The 17299-nt window shown below is 53.7% G+C and overlaps 1 protein-coding gene across 1 annotated transcript in view; it reads right to left on the reverse strand.

The window, feature by feature from the left end:
* Positions 1-8569: 8569 nt before the first annotated feature.
* CDCP1 (CUB domain containing protein 1) overlaps positions 8570-17299 on the reverse strand; it is a 31204-nt gene continuing 22474 nt past the window's right edge. Inside the window, exons 4-9 of the mRNA XM_084902041.1 lie at positions 16390-16758; positions 15574-15795; positions 14023-14409; positions 11995-12357; positions 11532-11619; positions 8570-10656 (exon numbers count right to left, since the gene is read on the reverse strand). Coding sequence (XP_084758167.1) covers positions 10224-10656; positions 11532-11619; positions 11995-12357; positions 14023-14409; positions 15574-15795; positions 16390-16758 — 1862 coding nt within the window. The 3' untranslated portion in view covers positions 8570-10223. The remainder of the gene's footprint in view (positions 10657-11531; positions 11620-11994; positions 12358-14022; positions 14410-15573; positions 15796-16389; positions 16759-17299) is intronic.

Consider the following 17299-nt stretch of genomic DNA (forward strand, 5'->3'; position numbering starts at 1 on the left):
GGAATGGAAGTGAGGGACAGGCAGGGGAGAGGGGACCGTGGTTTATTTATTTATTTATTTTTATTTTTGAGAGAGAATTATTTTTATTTATTTATTTATTTTTATTGATTATGGTCTCACATAATTGTCCTCATCCCCCGTTCCCATCCCAAACCCCTCCCCACATAAGCCCCCACCCCCCTGTTGTCCATGGCCACTGGCTAGGCCATAGGCATGCACACAAGTCCTTTGGTTGATCTCTCCCCCTTCCCCCCACCCTCCCCTGCTTTCCCTCTGAGGTTTGGGGACCGTGGTCTAAAAGCAGGCGCTGAGCGGGAGGGGAGGCCCGGGGCAGTCTGGCTCTTGATTCACAGAGAGGCCTGGAAGGACTGGGGCTGAGTAACCCAGGACCTCAGGTGGGGGGTTCTGCTGTTGGCATTTGGGGGAGGGGAGGCAGCCCTCGGAGATGTCTGGGAAGGAGACGTCCTTTATTTAGTGGTCCCTGTGGTAAGCGCCCGTTCCTGGGAATTTGCTGGGAGAATTTGACGGGCCAAGGGGGTAGGTACAGCGCATTTGACCCCTTTTCCTTTCCTCTTGTTATCACGACCCGCCCCCTCTTCCCCCCACGCCTTAGGGTGGCTCACTCCGGGGTCAGGGACAGGGTGTGTTCTGCAGAAGCTCCTCTCTGGCACAGCCATTGTCTTCAAAACCCTCTTCCTGGTTCTTTGGGTCCTCAAAGAACTTGGGGAAGGGGGACCTGGAAAAAGCCAGTTCAGAAATGTGAGATGAACCAAAGCGTCCTAGATGTGCCTGTCCTCTCTGCCCCAAGCACTGGGCATGATGAGACGGATCACGGATGCCCCAGAGTGGCCCTGGCTGGTGTGGCTCCCTGGTTAGAGTTCCAGCCTGTGCACCGTGGGGTTGTGGGTTCCATTCCTGGCCAAAGGCACGCCCCTGATTGGAGCATGTGCAGGAGGCAAGCAATAGGTGTGTCTCTCGGACATCTTTCTTTCTCGTCCTCTCCTCTCCCTCCCTTCCAATCTATTAAAAAAAACAAAACACACACAAACAAAACAGAACAAACAAACAACAACAACAACAAAAAAAAGGAAGAAAATCTCCAGTGAGGACTAACAAAAAAAGAAAAAAAAGAAAAAAAAGAAAGAATATCCCAGATTGTCACCCAACCCTGTTGAGCCTGTTTGCTTCTCTGTATTCCTGGATGGTTCCCTCTCCCCTTCAGGTGAGAGAACATGAGGTTGCTATTCTTAAAGAAACGGTAGTTCTCTCTGCGGAGGTTTGGAATCCAGACTAAACCTTGAGGTGTGCCCGTCTCTTACCAGCTCACAATCTCTGATCTGCTGATGTGATAGAGTGGGTGGCTTTCTTTCCCAGGATCCAACATGAAAGTTATTAGCTAAAGAATAATAGTGATAAATCATTGCAATCTGTATTAATTGGTTTAGAGATGAATGTAAGCTTGTTTGCTAAATAACGTGCAATGCAGTCTGTTGCCTAGGGAACAGGGCTGGGAACAAAAGCTCGGAGCTGGGAAAACGGAATACAAATTGGCAGAGAGCCTTCGTCACATTTTATTACTGCTCCTCCAGGCACAGCCCCACATTCATGCTTCTACTTGTTCAGCAGCTGGAGAAAGCATGCCGGGCTCGCTGAGTAAATGAGTGGTTGCCACCACCGGAGGTCTGCAGTCTCTGCCCTCCTCCCCCCCTCCTCCCCGGCTCTGAGCCCTCCTCCCCTCCCACCCAGGTCTGCACCCTTCCATCCTCCCACCCATGAACGAGCCCTCCCTCATAGCACTTTCCATGGCAACTGCTCCAATCAGCCTTAGCCCAATGTCTTGCACCCAGTAAGTATTCAAGAAAATTGAATCCGCCGAAACTGGTTTGGCTCAGTGGATAGAGCGTTGGCCTGCGTACTGAAGGGTCCCAGGTTCGATTCCGGTCAAGGGCATGTACCTTGGTTGCGGGCACATCCCCAGTGGGGAGTGTGCAAGAGGCAGCTGGTCGATGTTTCTCTCTAACTCTCTATCCCTCTCTGTAAAATATCAATAAAATATATTAAAAAAAAGAAAAAAGAAAAAAAAGAAAATTGAATCCAAATAACGGAACGGAACTGGATACCCCGCAGAACAAAGATCACACCGTTTAGTGCTGCCCACACTCACAGACCAAAGCCCACGTGACGCCGTGCTCCATTACTGTTCAACCCTTGGCCAGGGTCTGAAGACAGGGACATCTTGTCTACCTGTGCAAGAAGTCTGCGCTTGCAGCATCTGCAGCAAGTGCACATTTTTCTCTTAAAAATCGATGTCCCTGGCCTGGAGGAAATAAAGTAGAGTGACTGCTTTTTAAACACCGGAGACGAAGACTTTATTAGAGGCGCTTGTTATCCATGTTATTTATAGAAAACATAACTGAAAACACAACTGCATCCCGGGCATACCGGAGTGACTTGACACTAGACATTATTTAAAGGGTACGAGCTGCCGAAACCGGTTTGGCTCAGTGGATAGAGCATCCGCCTGCAGACTGAAAGGTCCCAGGTACGATTCCGGTCAAGGGCATGTACATTGGTTGTGGGCACATCCCCGGCGAGGGGTGTGCAAGAGGCGGCTGATCGATGTTTCTCTCTCATCGACGTTTCTAACTCTCTCTCCCTCTCCCTTCCTCTCTGTAAAAAAAATCAATAAAATATATTTTAAAAATAATAAATAAATAAATAAAAGGTACGAGTCATTTTTATCGTCACTTATTGGAAGAATCTCTGTTGTCAGTGTTTCTCCAAGAGATTACTTGCAGAAATATCCCTGGGTTGCCTTTCAAGAGGTGGCAAGGAAGATTTCTGGAAAGATCTAACCCCTGACTGTAAGGATCACCTCTGACGTACACATTTCCCCATCATCCTTTCTTCAGCCGGGCCTCAGTTTCCTCATCTGTGAAATGAATGGCTTAGTCACTAGATAACTTTAACATTCTTTCTACGTCTACATTTTCAAAAGCCTTTGCTTTTTGCCAGCTGAAACGAAGGGGGTAGTTGGTTAGTTAATAACGAATTATGAATCCTTGTTACTCTTTGTTCTTAAAGGCGATTACGTGAGGAATGGCTTCTGCCTCCACTGGTATCCTGGAGTATTTGCTTTATCAATGTTTGCATTTCAAATAGAAACTGAAAATGGCAGGGGATCAAAGTCTAGTCACTGCTTAGAATGAATCAGACCATTTAAAAAATACAGGAAATCCTGATTAGTATTTTTTTTTTCTTCTGTCAGTTTTAGTGAGGTGTAATTTATATACAAGAAAAGGCACCCATTCTCAGTGTACAGTTGATCAGTTTTTAAAAAATATATATTTTATTGATTTTTTTACAGAGAGGAAGGGAGAGGAATAGAGAATTAAAAACATCGATGGGAGAGAAACACTCATCAGCTGCCTCCTGCACACTCCCTACTGGGGATGTGCCCGCAACCAAGGTACATGCCCTTGACCGGAATCGAACCTGGGACCCTTGAGTTCGCAGGCCGATGCTCTATCCACGGAGCCAAACCGGTTAGGGCCAGTTGATCAGTTTCGACAAATATTTACCCCCAATGGAACCTGCCCTCTCCATCACAACACAGCATTTCCATCTCCCAGAAAGTTCCCTCACGTCCTTATGTGGCCAGTCCTCTACAGACCGGGTGTTCAGTGCAGGCATCTCCCGTTGGCATCCCAGTGTCTGACTGTGCTGGGACACAGAGGACACAGCGCATTCGGAGGGCTGACACGCCAGTGCTGGAGGGTAAGCGGGTCTTCAGCCAGCACAGCCCCGGTTGAACAAACTCGGCCTCTGCTGCTGGATGAGGAGACAAGACTCTGTCTAAACCTTTGGGGGATGCCCCACATGGGGGTATCCTTCGTCCCCCAGGGCCCCCAGCCCTCCCCTGAGTCGGTTTTGGTTCTCTCCTCTTCCTCCAATCCTTTCTTTGAAACAGGTGGTCCTTCCATCAGGATGGGGAAGTTCCTGCTGTGTCTCCCTCTTCTGTTCCATTCCTTCCTGGCTGCGGTGCGGGGAGCCCACCGGAGCGCTGAGTGGGTGACCGTGGGGAGCAGAATTGCTGAGCGCTTCAGAATCACGTTTTTCTCTTTCTCTTGAAGGCGGCAGCTTGTTTTAGAAAAGACACAGCCCGCAAGACTTATTTTTCTGAAGATCATAATCTATAGTAAAAGTATACCCAGCGGGGAAAGTGATGGTAGAATAAGAGGGCAAAGTTAAGACACACAACTGGCTCATGTCCTCCAAGCAGTAAAACCATCTTCTCTTTCCTGTGGGACGAAGCTCATTTGCATCTCTCCCTGACAAAATCACTTGCAACCTGTCCGTTTTCTGCAAAAGGACATCTACCCTGACCGTCTAGTTCCATTTCCCTCAAGCTCTGACGTGGCTGGAAGAGGGCTTGTTAGACCAGTGGTCGGCAAACTCATTAGTCCACAGAGCCAAACATCAGCAGGACAACGACTGACATTTCTTTGGAGAGCCACATTTTTTAAATTTAAACTTCTTCTAACGCCACTTCTTCAACATAGACTCGCCCAGGCCGTGGTAATTTGTGGAAGAGCCACACTCAAGGGGCCAAAGAGCCGCATGTGGCTCGCGAGCCGCAGCTTGCGGACCACTGTGTTAGACGATCCTCTGGGAGACTCGGAAAGGACATTGTCTGTCTTTTTGCCCGACGGGACGAGAGGGGCAGGGGCCGGTGGAGCTGTTGCAGCCGACGGCACTGTTGTCACAGGAATCCTCTCCCCGCCCAGGCTCCTCCTCAGTCCAGTCTGATGGACGAGTTATTTCTTGCAGCTCCCTCTTTGGTCAAATGACAAAATTAGCACAATTTAGTAACGGGTTCGATGTCCTTGACCCCACGGGCTGGGGAGTTTAGCGGCTCATCAGCAGTGGAGGACTCTTCCCGAGGGATGCGGGCAGGAACGGGTTTTCCGGAGTGCTGGAGAGGCCCTGTGGAAGCATGCTGGCCAGGAGGAGGGGACTTCCTTATAGGACCAGCAGGTCTTGGTTTTCTGCCCTCCCTCCATGGAGGGCTAGGTTCCTTACCCTGTTTTGTGGGGTAAGGTGAGCTAGCTAACGCTGAGTTGGAGGATTATGACAGGGGTATACTAGGTTTCCTCAACAAGGAGGCGATTCCCGCAAGTGCAGGCTGGCTTAGGTGCAGATTTGTGACACGTGGGCCGGGCCACAGGGGCGGCCTCCCTTCTGTGGGTCCCAGGTAGTGTCTGTGTGCAAAGGAAAGGCCCATTGCTCAAGAATGTTCAGCTTTCCGGGAAAATGGAGCTCTCTGAATCAAAAGACTGATTCATTCTCCTTTGGTGACTTTAGACAGCTTCTTTGACTCATTGGTGATTTTCCTTATGGAAGAAGCTTCTAAGCAAAAGAAGGGGAACAGGCCTGAGCCTGAGTCCTAGTAATCCCTACACAAAGGTCCCAGAGAAGGCTGCCCTACAGCGACGGGGGCCTGTGCCATCGGGAGCAGGAAATACCAAGTAAATCACAGCCACAGCAGCTTCTCATCAGCTCACTTTGGGAAACAGGAGGCTGGAGTCGGCCCCATCAGCCTACCTGGGTTCTTGCTGCAGGGCTTTAGGCCTAAGTCACACATTCTTTGTGTCTCATGATTTAAATGAAAAGAAGATACATCCTGCTGTACTATTCTCAGCGGGGGGGATTAGAAGGACCAACTCAATTTGGAATTTGTTGAGTTGGTATGTGCCAGGCACAATGCTCCCTGTGGGACCAACTGAGATATTTGTCTTGTAACTCAAAAGGTATAGCCCAGCCGGCAGGTGTGGCTCCGTGGTTGAGTGTTGACCTACGAACCAGGAGGTTCACAGTTCAATTCCAGGTCAGAACACATGCCCAAGTTGCAGGCTGGATCCCCAATATGGGGCATGCAGGAGGGAGCCGATCAATGATTCTCCCTCATCATTGATGTTTCTGTCTCTCCCTCTCCCTTCCTCTCTGAAATCAATAAAAAAAAAATATTTTTAAAAAATAAAATAAAGAAGGTATACTAGGTAACAATTACTAAGATGAAAGACTCATGGCAATTAGCCTGCATGCTGGCCCTGGGTGGCTGCAGCCCCCAGGGGTGTGGGTGGGGTGAGGGAGCAGCGCTGGTAGAGGGTTGAAGGGCTGTCCTGAGGTGGAAGGTGGGGAAAGAGACTTAACCCAGAAACAGCAAAGGATTCTACCTCCGGTGCTCGGCCTGCACACCACTCCCCGGGGGTGGCCCTGCGGGTGGCTGGCAGCCAAGCAATTAGTGCCACGTGAAAAGACTAGAATTGGCCCCTGCTGGTCTCCTGAGACCCAGGGAGCCAGCCTAGGTCCAAAGTCCCCGCTGAGTCCAAGTCCGAGGCAGAGTGGCTTCTCGTCTCTCCCCCACGGGGCTGTAGACATGGATTACAGCTAAAAATATATTTCCCCCTCAAATTACATAACAACCATAACATGATTTTCTGAGCAGCCCTTCCCACTGCGGGCGCTTCTCCCCGAGCTCCAAGGAGCCGCTGGACCCCTCCCCACCCCCGGCCCTAGGATTAAGGACTGAGCAGGGTCCGGTCCCTTTGTTACTGGCCAGGGGACCGGTGCGTGCGTCCAGGCCCACTTAGGGCGGCCGGTGGCGTGTAGGTTCCTGACCTTGTACAGGAGAGAGCTCACAACATGCATCCGGGTGACTTTGAGAGTAAGTTCATTAAAGCTGGGGACAGTGAGGCAAGGCAGGGCTTAGGGCAGAAGCAGCAACAGGATGGAGACGAAGCTGCTTTGGCTCATGGGAAGCCAGAGAAAAGGGGCCTTGGGGTCAGGGTCACGGGGTTAGCCTGGGACGAGCTGCTGCTGCCCACTGCTGCCTGGTTGCGAGTCTCCGGGGACCCTCAGCGTTCAGGAGGCCGCCATCGGGGAAAGAGGAGGGGCAGGGAAAGGCACGAGCTTGGAAACCACAAGGCGGGGTTTGCTTTTATAGAACCTCTTTTTGTTCTCTTCAGAGCACAGACCTTTACGCCGATAAACGCACTTTGCTCCTTATCACTGTGTTGGTGAACACAGTCCTCCCAGGCTGCGGAAGATGCTGTAGGCTGCCAGCCGCCAGAGCAGAAGTAACTCATGGGATGGCCCAGAGGCAAGGAGGGGGCTTATGGAGGCTCACACCTCCTCATTTCTTCATCGGCTCCTCTGAAGCCCCAAAGCAGCCTGGGGGACCCCCAAACAGGCAGCAGCTGGCCCTGGGAACTGTTTGCTTGGCTGAGGGTGCTTTGATGTGACACTTTGGACAGAAAGGAAACCACGCAGGTGTGAAATATGACCCCCTCTCCTGGGAGCAGGAGTCCCTCGGAGGCATGGTCTGAAGGCAGGAGAGGATGGGGAGAGGGTTGGGCAGTGCACACTCCTGACCGGGGAGGAGCTGCCTCCACAAAGCCCAGAGAGGGCACAGAGGTGGCACGGGTGGGGGCACAAGGGGGATGTGAGTGGGAAACCCTCCAGGCAGTGAAAACATGCAGCTGGCACCCAGGTAGCTATCAGCCAGGACGTTAGTGGAACCCATGGGGCAGTGTGCAGAGATACAAGGCCAGAAGTCCAAAGACTGAAGCTTGGGGATCAAGTACAGGATCCGGGTCAAGGGGCAGTAGAGGGGGGTGTGGCCCAGAGGCGAACATGGTCAGTGCTGTCCAAGGCCTTCACACTGGGCTCTGATCTCCCCAGCCCCACTGTAGAGTATTAAAGGCAGCTGCAGCCCAGCGGCGTGGCTCAATGGTTGAGAGTCGACCTATGAACCAGGAGGTCATGGTTTGATTCCCGGTCAAGGCACATGCCTGGGTTGTGGGTTTGATCCCCAGTGTGGGGCGTGCAGGAGGCAGCTGATCAATGATTCTCTCTCATCAATGATGTTTCCCTCTCCTCTCCAAAATCAATAAAATGCTTAAAAATTAATTTTAAAGCAAGGCAGCTGCAAATCCTTTCACCCCTCTCCCACCGAGACCTGGCAGCTTTGCTTCCTCCCATTAAGTCTGGGCGGCCGATGGAGGCGCCCACAGAATAAAGACCCCACAGGCAAAGTACCGGCGGCTCCGACGCCCTAAAGCTGGGGACTCTCGCTCTCAGAAGCCAGCCCCCACGCTGTGAAGCCCCTTCACGCGGTCCACGGATGAGGAGCCTTAGCTCACAGCACATTCCTGAGCTCAGGTCTGGGGTGGTCAGACAGCAACATGCATCCTCCTTTCCCAGGGCATGGTGGGTGGTGGGGGCCCACCTGGAGCTCCCCCTCCCTCCACCCTCCCTTCACTTCTGCTCAGGTGGCCCCAGGCCTCTGTGGGGGGTCAGGTGCGGCTCACGGTGGCCTCCACAAGAACAGGACGGGACAAGCTCCGGCCTCTGAGTGACTCACCGGCAGCCGCAGCCGGCTTCCTGCCCCAGCATCTGCTGAGCCCACGCGAGCCTGCCCCAGGGAACCAGGGAACTCCAGGGCCTCCGCTGACCCAGGGACAGAGAGCCAATGCATTTCAACAACCTGACGCCCTTTTGTTGTTCATGTGTTTATTTAAAAAAGTGTAGGAAATAAAATGCTACTTAAAAACGATAACAAATAAATTATTCCCAGTTAAGCATTGGGGTGGAAGGAGCCGGGAGCACGTCGGGCGGGCACCTTCCAGGAGGCACAGCTTCAGAACACGTGAGATCCAGCCGGGTCTCGGAAGACGGCGAATCGGCCTGCGCTGTGGCGCGCTCGGTTAGAAGGAAATGGCCACGTGGGACCCTTGTCATTCAAGGGGATGTGTGCGGTGACAGCCACACCAAAGACGGCCAGCCACGCTTTGGGGCTGAAGGCAGAGCACCCACCCAGCCAACCAGGAGGCGAGGGGAGGTAGGGAATGGAGGGCCAGGGCTCCACAGGTGATTTTAAACAACGGTGCGATTTCAGTGGAGGGAAGGACGCCACAGCTTTGCTCCGGAATGACAGGGAGCGTCAGCAACTCAGGTTGGGAGGCCAAGGCCGGGGGGTTCGGGGGGAGGAGATCGGGGACCAGGGACTGAGCAGGAGCCAGCCTTTCAGAAGAGAAAGGTGCCATAGGCCGAGCAGCGCTGAGGGCACAATGATACACACACACACACCCCAATCTCTTCCTTTTGGAAAGAGTTCAAGAGGCCTCGGAATACACACCACAGAGGAGACTGCAGAACTCCTTTCCATGGAGGCAAAGTAGCATGGGAACAAGTCCAGCCGCCGCTTGAACAAGTCCAAGGTGAACTCACCGAACTCAAGGAAGCGCACTCACTTTTCAAAGGGGGTTCTGCCCCGGGAGGACTGAGCCTGGGGCTGTGCGGACATGACTCAGCACTCCATGCCCTCCCAGGGGAGCACACTCCGTGTCCTCCCAGGAAGGGCAGGGCCCCCAAAGGCAGACAGACGCCCACCGGAGCCGGGCTGGCAACTACAGTCCACCAGGGCTGTGGCCTGTGAGTGAGAAAACGTTCCTGAGGCCTGTCTTCCCATTTGATCCGAGATACAGGTCCCAAATGTCTCCTTTCATTATGGGAGAAGCAACTCTGTGGGGATGCGGATTGCTGGGAACAGACAATGAGCCTCAGCGCGGGAGGCAACAGGCCGTGGTGGGAACCGTGGGAGCTGGTAGACCAGATGGCCCAGCTGCAGTGGCGCTGTTCCTCCATGCAGCCATTGCTGGGTGGGGCCGTGAGCCCCAGTGTGGCCAGGCCTAAGGATCTGGATTGGTATGTAAACATTTTATCGTTTTAAATGTTAATAATCAATTCTGAAAAAAAGACTGTTGGCTAAAGGAAGCGCACCGGTGGGCTGGATCGTTGTGTAGTCTCTCCTGCCGTGTCAGGAGGGTGTGCCCCCGCCTCACACAGGGGTCCAGACCCCAATCCGGGGCTAGTTGCAACCCTGTACCAGGGTGGCTCACACGTCTCTCTCATTACGGGCTGGTGTCTAACCCAACCGAGTTTAGGACACGAGCCGTGACGACTGTATCCAGACCAGAACTCATCATTTTCAACGTCTTCATCATCGGAATGAGTCCACTTGGAAATCAGAAGTTGGCTGTGTCCTGGAAAACCTCCTGCTGTTCCTTCCCTACAGTTCCTCCTCTTTAGGATTTCTGATGAGCACCCTACAGGGCGTCTCAGCGCCCTGCTTTACGCACAGTCTTTGGGATGGGGCCGAGCTATTCCCCAGCCTCCGCTGGCTCGTGGGCATCCAGCAAGGGGACGTCTGTGTTCCCGTCGCTTCCGTTCCGCTTGCTGGGATGGGAGAAGGTGTAGGGTTCACTGTCAGTCTCGGGAGGGAAGCCAGGGGACGACTCCTCTGTGGTCAGCTTTACAGTCGGGACCTTGGAATAGGGGATGCGGAAGGAGGGAGGGCAGTCCTCTGTGGGGCCCTGGAAGGGCCGGTAGGTGTCCACCTCGGGCTGGACGAAGGACCCGTTGGAGTCCTGCAGCAGGTGCCCGTACACCATGGTGTCGTCGATGACGGCGTACACGTGGGCGTCGTTGTCCTTCTGTGCGTTCGGGAACTTCTTGGGCTGCATGGGTATCTGGGTGTTGACGTTGCCGTTGTAGATACCCACGGCTGGGCCCTTGTTCATCTTCTTTTTCCTGCTGAGAGAGGGCGCGAGACAGTCAGGAAGACAGCGGTCGTAGACGGGCACCATTGCCCATCCCTGCTGGAACTTAGGTCCCTGCACCCCCCGGGCTGTGGGAGAAGAGACTGTGTCTCCCTCACGTCCCACAAATCGCTCAGTATTTGAACCTAAAAACGACTGTGCTCACTGAATATTTAAAAGGACCAGCTTCTGTCTCCAGCTCAGGTGATGGAGGGAGGGGGTTTGCAGGGCTGGACTGGCGAGGCCCAGGTGGCCATTACCCCACCGAGATCACCCCCACGATGCTCACAGTCTGATGGGCCCAGGGGACTTGTGCTGAGGTGGCTGTATAAAAACTGCAGGCTTGCTGAAACCGGTTTGGCTCAGTGGATAGAGCGTCGGCCTGCGGACTGAAAGGTCCCAGGTTTGATTCCGGTCAGGGGCATGTACCTTGGTTGCGGGCACATCCCCAGTAGGGGGTGTGCAAGAGGCAGCTGATTGATGATTCTCTCTCATTGATGTTTCTAACTCTCTATCCCTCTCTCTTCCTCTCTGTAAAAAATCAATAAAATATATATTTTTTAAAAGAATTTAAAACAAAACAAACAAACAAAAAAACAAAACCACCCCCCCCCCCTTGCCGCAAAAAAAACAACAACACTGCAGGCTCATATGTCACCACACCTGTATTTTGGCTTTTTGTCCCTTCCCTCCTCCCTGCTAGGTATGGGATATTTTCCCCCTCTAAGTATACTTCCTATCTGGCAATATGATTTAACATTTATCTTTGGGAGGGAAATGGGAAGCAAGCAAAAAGGCCCATAACTAGTGATCGGTCACTGTGATCCAAGGGGCTGTCAGAGCAGCTGAAGACGGAGAAAGTCCACCTACTTCTTTTTCACAAGGCAGATGATGAGTCCGAGGGCCAACAGCAGCAAGGCGCTCCCTCCCACCACGGCGATGAGGATGGCAGTCATATCTGAGGAGACACGGGGGTGTGGAGGGGAGAGAAAAGGGGAGACGTGTGGGATTAGGTCTGTGATGGACTAGAGTACATCGTCTCCAAAGATGACCGCCACCCACTCCTTCGCCCTCTGTACCCACATGCTGCCCTCGGGTCCAGCTCGGATCAGAACTGCCCAGCCACCATCTGAGCAATAATAATGGCTGTTTTTAAGCCACTAAGTCCCGGGGTGTTTTGTTATGCAGCACTACTGACCCAATAGCTGACAGATACATGGACGAGCCAGGGCTCAAAGCTATGTTTTCTGACTCACCTCCCAGGCTTGCTCCTTCCCCCCTCAGCCACCAATGTGCACCATTAACATCCCCAGAAAACCCCAAAGGCCCTTACTTAGCGTTCTCCAGGTGAGCGACACCTGGAAGAGCAGGTCCAGCTGCTTGCCACTCACAGGGCTGCAGTTGGAGATGTTGACCCAGAAGTTGTGATGGTGGGGGCTGGGCTTGGGGAGCACGTCCTCCAGGCTGACCACCTGCTCGGCCTTGGTCCGCTGGTCCTGGGTGATCATGAACGCGCGCCCCGTCTGGCACACCAGGCCGGTCCGCTCCCGCAGGAAGGTCAGGTAGGCCACCTGGTCGCCGGGCACGCTGATGTTCCAGGACACCGAGGCCAGGGGCGGCAGGCCCCGCTCCCGGTGAGGGGTCACCAGGTAGACCTTGCTTTTCATATCCGGGGTCACCGTGAAAATACCTTCCTCTGCAGGGAGGGGAAGAGAAGGAACACAGACGTTTCCATGAGAGGGGAGAGAAGAAGTCGTGGCAGGGAGAAGATGGTCAAGGGACACGACCAGAGCTGTCCGACAGAGCGTTCTGTCCTTCATCTGCACCGTCCACGGGAGTAGCCACGGCCACACGTGTCTGCTGAAGACCTGACACGTGCTCTGTGTGATGCAGGAACCACATTTCAAACTTTCTTTATTTTTTATTTTTTTAAAAATTAAATTATTATCTGTGTTTTATTTTATTTTTTTAAATTAAATTATTTCAAACTTTCTTGACTGTTAATTTACATTTAAGTTGCCACAGGTGACCCCCTGGCTACTGAATTGGTCAGCACAAGATTAGAGTCTCAGTCAAATCAGGTGCTCAAGTCTTTAGGGGGGGGAAAAAAACACCCCAAAACGAACAAAACCAACAAGCAGAAAACAGGCCAGTTTGCCAAGCTAGTGGTCACCTCAGCTTCCTTTCAGGAATGCCCTCTACATCGCTAACATTCTCCTGTGCCCCACGGTGGGATGGATATACACCGGTTTCCGTTTCTGAGATTAAAACCTGCCCTGGCTGGATGGCTCGATTGGTTGGAGTGCTGTCCCGTACACCAGAAAGGCTGTGGGTTTCATTCTCTGCCAGGGCACGTGCCTTGGTTGCGGGTTCGATCCCCAATGGGGGCTTGTTCGGGAGGCAACTGCTCAATGTTTCTCTCTCCCTTCCACTCCCTCTAAAAATAACAAAACAAAACAAACTAAAAAACCTGTCAGGTCCTCAGAAGATTTCTGGAATTGCAAAGCAGGAAGTGCCTCTGACACATCCACTGTCAGCTAATCTGCTCCTGACCCCCAGGGGAGATAAACACGCAGCACGCTCCACACCCATGAGTGTGTCGCTTTCACAAACTCCCCGGAAGGAGTTTCTCTGATAACCTTAAAGATCTCCAGCAACCCAGATTGACCTTCATCTGCCGCCACAGGTTCTTCTCCCTCACACTCAGGCCTGAGAACGAGAGTGAAGTAAACCTCAGAGAAAGCCCGTGGCCAGTACTCCGATTGCCTCTCGGGCGATTTGTGATGGGGACTGGGACTTTTAAAACCAGCCACGCAGAGTCCCAGAGACACCTTCGTGACTAATCTCGACCTCATTTCCTGCCTGGGACACGGAAGCTCACTGTACTCTTCCAGGAAAACGGGACCCTGGAGTTCTAGATCCTTCTCTCTCCCAGCATTCCTTTCCGGCGCTCTCCATGCTGCATTCCGAATTCTCAAATCAGAATCATAAAAATGATTTTTTTTTATGAGGATAAGGATTTTTTAGGTTATCATAAGGATTTTTTTTATAACCCAGGACTCGGGAATATGTGGTTAGTTCTAACTTACGCTCTGCCAGCTTCCAGGAAAGACTCGGATCTGATTATATGTTTTGCTGCCATCCACCCTCCCCTCCCCTGTCGCAGGGCCTTGGAATTCTCCACTCCAGGTTAATGGCGGAGTCAGGATCAGGACTCCAAGGCCTGGTGTGAGGACCAGCCCTCTCAGCTATTGGCCCTCTTCAATCTGACAACTGGAGTAAGACGATTACAAAAGCAAAACGGGAGGAACGCCCGCACGAGAGAGGCCTGGAGGCGGAAGGGGGTGAAAGACGCCCTCACCTTTGAAGTGGGGTATGAGGGTCACGGTCAGGGCCTGCCTGGAGAGCTCCTGCTGGAAGCTTGGGGCGAAGGTGCGCAGGGTCACCACGACGTTCTGCTTCACCTGGATCTGCTCGATGGCGCCTCCGGCGCAGAAGGAGCCGAAGTAGAGGTCCTGGCCAGGGCCGGCGCCAGTGCTGGTCACCAGGTAGCTGAAGCTGGTGTTGCAGAACCGCTCCTGGGTGTTCTGCTGCAGCTTCTGGGCCGGCACCAGCGCCAGGCTGAGCCTGTCCTTGGGCACCAGCAGCTTCCAGGAGAAGTCATGCAGCTGCACGGGCAGCTGGAGGATGTTGCTGGGCACCTGCAGGGAGTAGGACCTCCTGGGGCAGTACGGGTGGTTCGCGCAGCCTGGAAAAGAGGGGCTCGTGGTACCCAGGCCGGGAGGAGACAGCAAGAGCATCCACCCAGCTCTCAAGTCAGCCCCGGGCTTCCTGGCTGTTCCCTTTGGTCCTTCCTCCCACGCTGTCCCCGATGCTCCGGCTCCGGACGCTCCCTCTGGAGCTCCCCGCCCTGCTCTCTCACGTTCTTCCTGACCTGGCAGACCAACTCTCTGCGAGTTTTTAGGGTTGAACTTTCTCTTCTTGTTTGTCAGGTTATCACCTCTGTGTCTCAGATGCTAAGTGCCAGGTGGGCGGGGCCCAGGCCTGCTGCCCAGTGTCCCGTCTATGGGAGCAGCTCTGGGCGGTGGGGACGGCAGGGCCTGGAGCTGGGGGTCTCAGCTGGCATCCCAGCTCTGCCACTTCCTACGGGGTGGCCCGGCTCCTGCACCGGAGGAGACTCGGAGAGCATCCTCGCCAGAGATCACGGGGGCCCTGCAGGGAGGTGCCTGTGGGTCTGGCTGCCCCTTCATCACACATTTTACTACGTGACTAGCACATGGCCAGCCCTGCTAGGGGCTAGAGGGATAAAATGCAATAGCCCTAGCCGGTTTGGCTCACAGGAAGAGAGTCTGAAGGGTCACAGGTTCGATTCCCGTCCAGTTGCAGGCTCGATACCCACCCCCAGTTGTGGGGCATGTGTGGGAGGCAACCAACTGATGTCTCTCTCACATCAACATTTCTCTGTCTCTACCTTTTCCTCCCACTCTCTCTAAAAATCCACGGAAAAGATATCCTCGGGTGAGGATTAATAACAACAACAACGACAAAAAAAGAGACAAACCGACCTCCAGACTCGGAGTCTCCCGTGGGAGACCACAGCGGGCAGTGATCGCGGAAGCAGGGGGCATGCAGGGGAGAGGATGGGGAGGCCACCACCAGGAGGAGGGGTTTCACAGAGGGAGTCTGAGGAGACGGGAGCAGACCCGGGTCACCCACGGCCCTTGTGAAGGATGCACGTTCCAGCGGAGGCGGCTGGTCTCCACCTCCTGGTTTGCTTCCTGGTGGCCCTTGCTCGCCCGGCACCGTGGGGGACACTGTGGTCATTCTCTTTACCCCCCACCCCGTGGGCCCCGCCAGGGAGACGGGGCAGGGTGGGAGAGGAGCCCGCGGCCTGGGGCGCGGGGGGACGTACTTATGGTTTTCTCCACGTTCACCCAGAGGCGCGCCAGGTCGTCGCAGAGGAAGGAGATGCGGTGCAGGGCGCCGGGCGTCAGGGTGAGGTTGGCGCTGCAGGTTCGGGACTCCAGGCACACGAAGCAGCCGGGCACAAACCGGCGGCTCAGCTTCACGGGCCTCGGCTCGATGGTGACCGACATGGCTGGCTCGTTTCTCAAGTCCACCTCGTAGGTCACATCTGGAACCACACACACAGTGTTAGCGATCATTATTATTGCTGATGGTGTGGGGACATTGAGTCTCCCAGTAGAAGGCCAAGACATGCTGCCTAGATGGTAACCTTCCAATGCCTTCATTAGAAGCAACTCAGCAGCCCTGGCTGGAGTGTTCAGTGGGTAGAGCATTGGCCCGTGTACCGCGGGGTCTGGGGTTTGATTTCCAGCCCTGGTTGGGGTGCATGCCGGAGGCAACCATTCAATGTGTCTCTCTCACATCAATGTTTCTCCTTTCCCCCTCACCGCCGTTCCTCCCTCCCTCCCACTCTCTCTAAAGACAAAGCAATAACAAAAATATTGAGTAAGGATTAACAAAACAAAAACAACCACAAAAACAACCCAACACCCTGAATGTAAGTCTGCATTCCGGATTCTTCCTGTGTTTCAACGGCTGGCCATGCCATGCCTTCACCAATCGGCCTGCCTCGCTGCCTAGCAACACACTTCCTGCAACTCTCCCAGGGTCCCGGGTCCAAACAGTCCCAAAGCCACAGCCGAGAATCAGGAAGGAAAGAAGGCGCTGGGGGAGGAGGGGACAGGAAGGTGGGCTCACTCACTGCTTTCATTTTGTGGTCTTTGGACCAAAACTTGAAACTTCAGCCGGAAGGTCCCTGGGTTTTGGGCGTCCTGGTCGCAGCCTTGCAGAGAGAGGTTGAAGTTCCCAGCCATGTTCCCGGGCTGCTTGTCCGCCAGCTTGAACACCTCGGGGTTGGTGGTGGAGCCCGGGATGTAGTACTCCACGCGCTCCTCCTTCTTCTCGCAGTTGGAGTTGTTGAACTGGAGGAAGGAGACGCTGGCCCGCAGGGGCGCGGGGATGACAAACTGCCACGTCATCAGCTCGTCCTCAGGGAAGTTACCCGGGTAGTTGGCGGACATCAGGGTGGCCGAGCCTTCGCCCTCAAACACAGATTCGATGAAGCACAGTCCTGTTGGGAGGGGAAAGCCAAACGAGGAGATCAGACCCTGCTCTGACTGGCCCACAGCTTAGGGCAGGGGAAGGGAGCCCTCAGGTCCTGAGCCATGGGTCGGGATACGGTATGAGGAGGGGGCATCAGTGGTGTGCAAGTCAATGTTTAACAACTGGGGTTCTAATATGTGGGTCCTGCCGGTTTCCTTGGTGTAAATATTCCCACCATGGCTGATTTCAAGCTACCAATGTGAGATGACCGAATGTGGGCTTGGGGAGAGATGGACAGCAGCTCACCCTCATAAAGGATTTCCACTTGCAGAGAGAATCAGCATCAATAACCTCAAGAGCACAGACAACAGGAAAATGGAGAGAAATCACTAGGAGGCAATGAGTTTGGAGTGTTTACGGCCTTTGGTTCTACACTCATCGTTTTTAAAATATATATATTTTTGTTGATTTTTTACAGAGAGGAAGGGAGGGGGATAGAGAGTTAGAAACATTGATGAGAGAGGAACATAGATCAGCTGCCTCCTGCACACCCCCCACCGGGGATGTAT

Source organism: Pipistrellus hanaki (assembly GCF_964339955.1).
Source record: "Pipistrellus hanaki genome assembly, chromosome: 13".
NCBI lineage: Eukaryota > Metazoa > Chordata > Mammalia > Chiroptera > Vespertilionidae > Pipistrellus > Pipistrellus hanaki.